The sequence below is a fragment of the Bison bison genome, unplaced genomic scaffold, assembly GCF_000754665.1.
Source record: "Bison bison bison isolate TAMUID 2011002044 unplaced genomic scaffold, Bison_UMD1.0 scf7180017864248, whole genome shotgun sequence".
NCBI lineage: Eukaryota > Metazoa > Chordata > Mammalia > Artiodactyla > Bovidae > Bison > Bison bison.
This window is the reverse complement of record NW_011494820.1, coordinates 1,905,118-1,907,179: the sequence shown is the minus strand read 5'-3', so window position 1 is coordinate 1,907,179 and position 2,062 is coordinate 1,905,118. Positions and strand designations below refer to the sequence as shown.

The 2,062-nt window shown below is 64.2% G+C and overlaps 1 protein-coding gene across 1 annotated transcript in view; it reads left to right on the top strand.

Moving 5' to 3' along the window:
- Window positions 1–2,062, top strand: part of CRTC1 (CREB regulated transcription coactivator 1) — an 81,132-nt gene that overhangs the window by 50,504 nt on the left and 28,566 nt on the right. The window contains exon 2 of the mRNA XM_010847302.1: window positions 1,867–1,983. Within this exon, the coding sequence (XP_010845604.1) occupies window positions 1,867–1,983 (117 nt within the window). The remainder of the gene's footprint in view (window positions 1–1,866; window positions 1,984–2,062) is intronic.

Here is a 2,062-nt window from a genome sequence, read left to right as displayed (position 1 = left end):
TCTTGCCCAGCTGCGCCGCCGGGGAAGGCCTGCCTGTGGTGCTCCACGCACAACCAAGAATGAGTACGGGGGTTCCCCAGAGGCAGGGAGGGGCCCACACTGGGTCCACTCCGGAGGCCGTACCGCAAAGCCTGACATTCCCGCAACAAAGTGGGTGGGGTTCGGGGGCCCCTGTGGAAAGGAGAGGCTTCAGCCAAGATGGCTTGGAGGGCCAGTATTATTGCAGACACACAGCCGTGAGCAGCGCGTTCCCCTTCTGGGCTCCCTCAGCCCGGAAGGTGTGATGTGAGCACTTCCAGTATCACACGCCTGGTGTTTACGCGCACACACACACTCAGTCTGGACAGCCCACTCTATGGGAGGGGAAACTGAGGCCCAGGAGGGGGCTGCAGCCTCCAGGGCCAGGTGGTACTTGAGCGGTGGGGATAAATGTGGGTTCCTGCCCTGTGGCTCAGACACAAGAAGGGCCTGGGGGGCGGGTCTCAGGTCCAAGGACACCCGAGCCCACCCTGCTTGGCCTCGCCTGACCCCTCCTGACCAGGGGCTGGCCTGTTTCATCCTGCGTGCCCCCGGGCCCTGGGGAGGAGGGACCCAGGGTGTTCATGGCAAGCATCTCCAGCTTTTGGAGTCAGGGTCTGGGTCCAGCAAATGCCTGAGAGCCACCCGTGGAGGAATGGAGCGGGGTTAGGCTCCCTCCCGGCCCCGCCGCCCTTCACAGGAAACAGCTGTTTACCTGGGTGAGGTGCTCGGCCGGGCCAGCAGCCAGTTCCTGAGCTTCACTTCCACCTCCGGTGTCCAAGGCCCCCCAGGAAGCTGGGGCTGGCGTGGGAGAGTGGGGCGGCGTGGGCGGCCAGCGCGCGGCGCGCTGCCAGGAGCTGTTTGTGAGGGAACGTGAGCTGCTCTTGTTGTGTACACAATGTCGACCCTAGCAACCATCCCAGCCGGCCGGGGCGGACGCCCACCCCTCCCCTGGTGCCCAGCGGCCGCCCCTCTGTCACGGTACTGCATCCCAGGGCAGATTGATGGGCCTCGGGGACCTGCCCGAAGGCCACCGGTGGTGTCAGCCGGGTCAGGAGCATCTGCTATTCCTGGCGAAGTGGAATGGATGCTCTGGCGAGGGAAGGCCAGGTCCCAGCCCTGCTCGGAGGCAGCTGTGACCGGTCAGGGAGCCCCGGGCTCTTGATTCTGAGTCCTGGCCCAGGGGACAAATCCACATGTGAGTGAATGGCAGAGGACTGTGCAGGGACGTGGCCAGCCCGGATGAAGGCTCTCCAGTGGGTGAGACTGGCGGGACAGGCAGAGGGGGCCTGGGGGCTTGGGCCAGTCTCCTTAGAACTCAGGCAGGATCTGGCAGGCCAGCTCATGCTGTACTTTGAAAAGCCAGCGCTGCACTTCAGAGCCGGCCCCTCTGATTCAGACCAGTGGAAAGACAATTTCTCCCGTGTCCGGGCGTAAATTCGCAGCCTCTGGCCCACGCCCCAGGAACACAGCCTTTGGCGTGATAAGAAATGGCTCCCCCGGGTGGGTGAGGGGCCTCCTGCTCAGGCTTCCAGGCTCCAGGTCCACTTGATACTCTTGCTTATTCACCAGTTGTTCGAAGCAGCCGGTGAGGCTCCCTCAAGTTCACGGAGGCAGCACCCTCCCGGATGGGGAGGCTAGTTTCCCTGCCTGGGGTGGGCCACCTGGGGCATCTTGGGTCTCTGATTCTGCTGGTTCATGGCTCCTTTGAGAATCTGAGTCACGGGAGTCCCACATCCTCTGCGCCTGGTGTCTCGCGTGGGGCCCTTTGGGAATGGCGCTCCGCAGGGTGTGCTCCGGAGGTGTGTTCCCCTTCCCCCACTATAGCTGTCAGCTTCTCTGTTGCAGCTCCAGCTCCAGAAGTCCCAGTACCTGCAGCTGGGCCCAAGCCGTGGCCAGTACTACGGGGGGTCCCTGCCTAATGTGAACCAGATTGGGAGCAGCACCGTGGATCTGCCCTTCCAGGTGAGCCCCCCTCCCTCCCCCACGCCACCTCCCCCCTGGGGTGTGCTCCAGGCCGGGCCCCACCCTGTCCACTGCACGA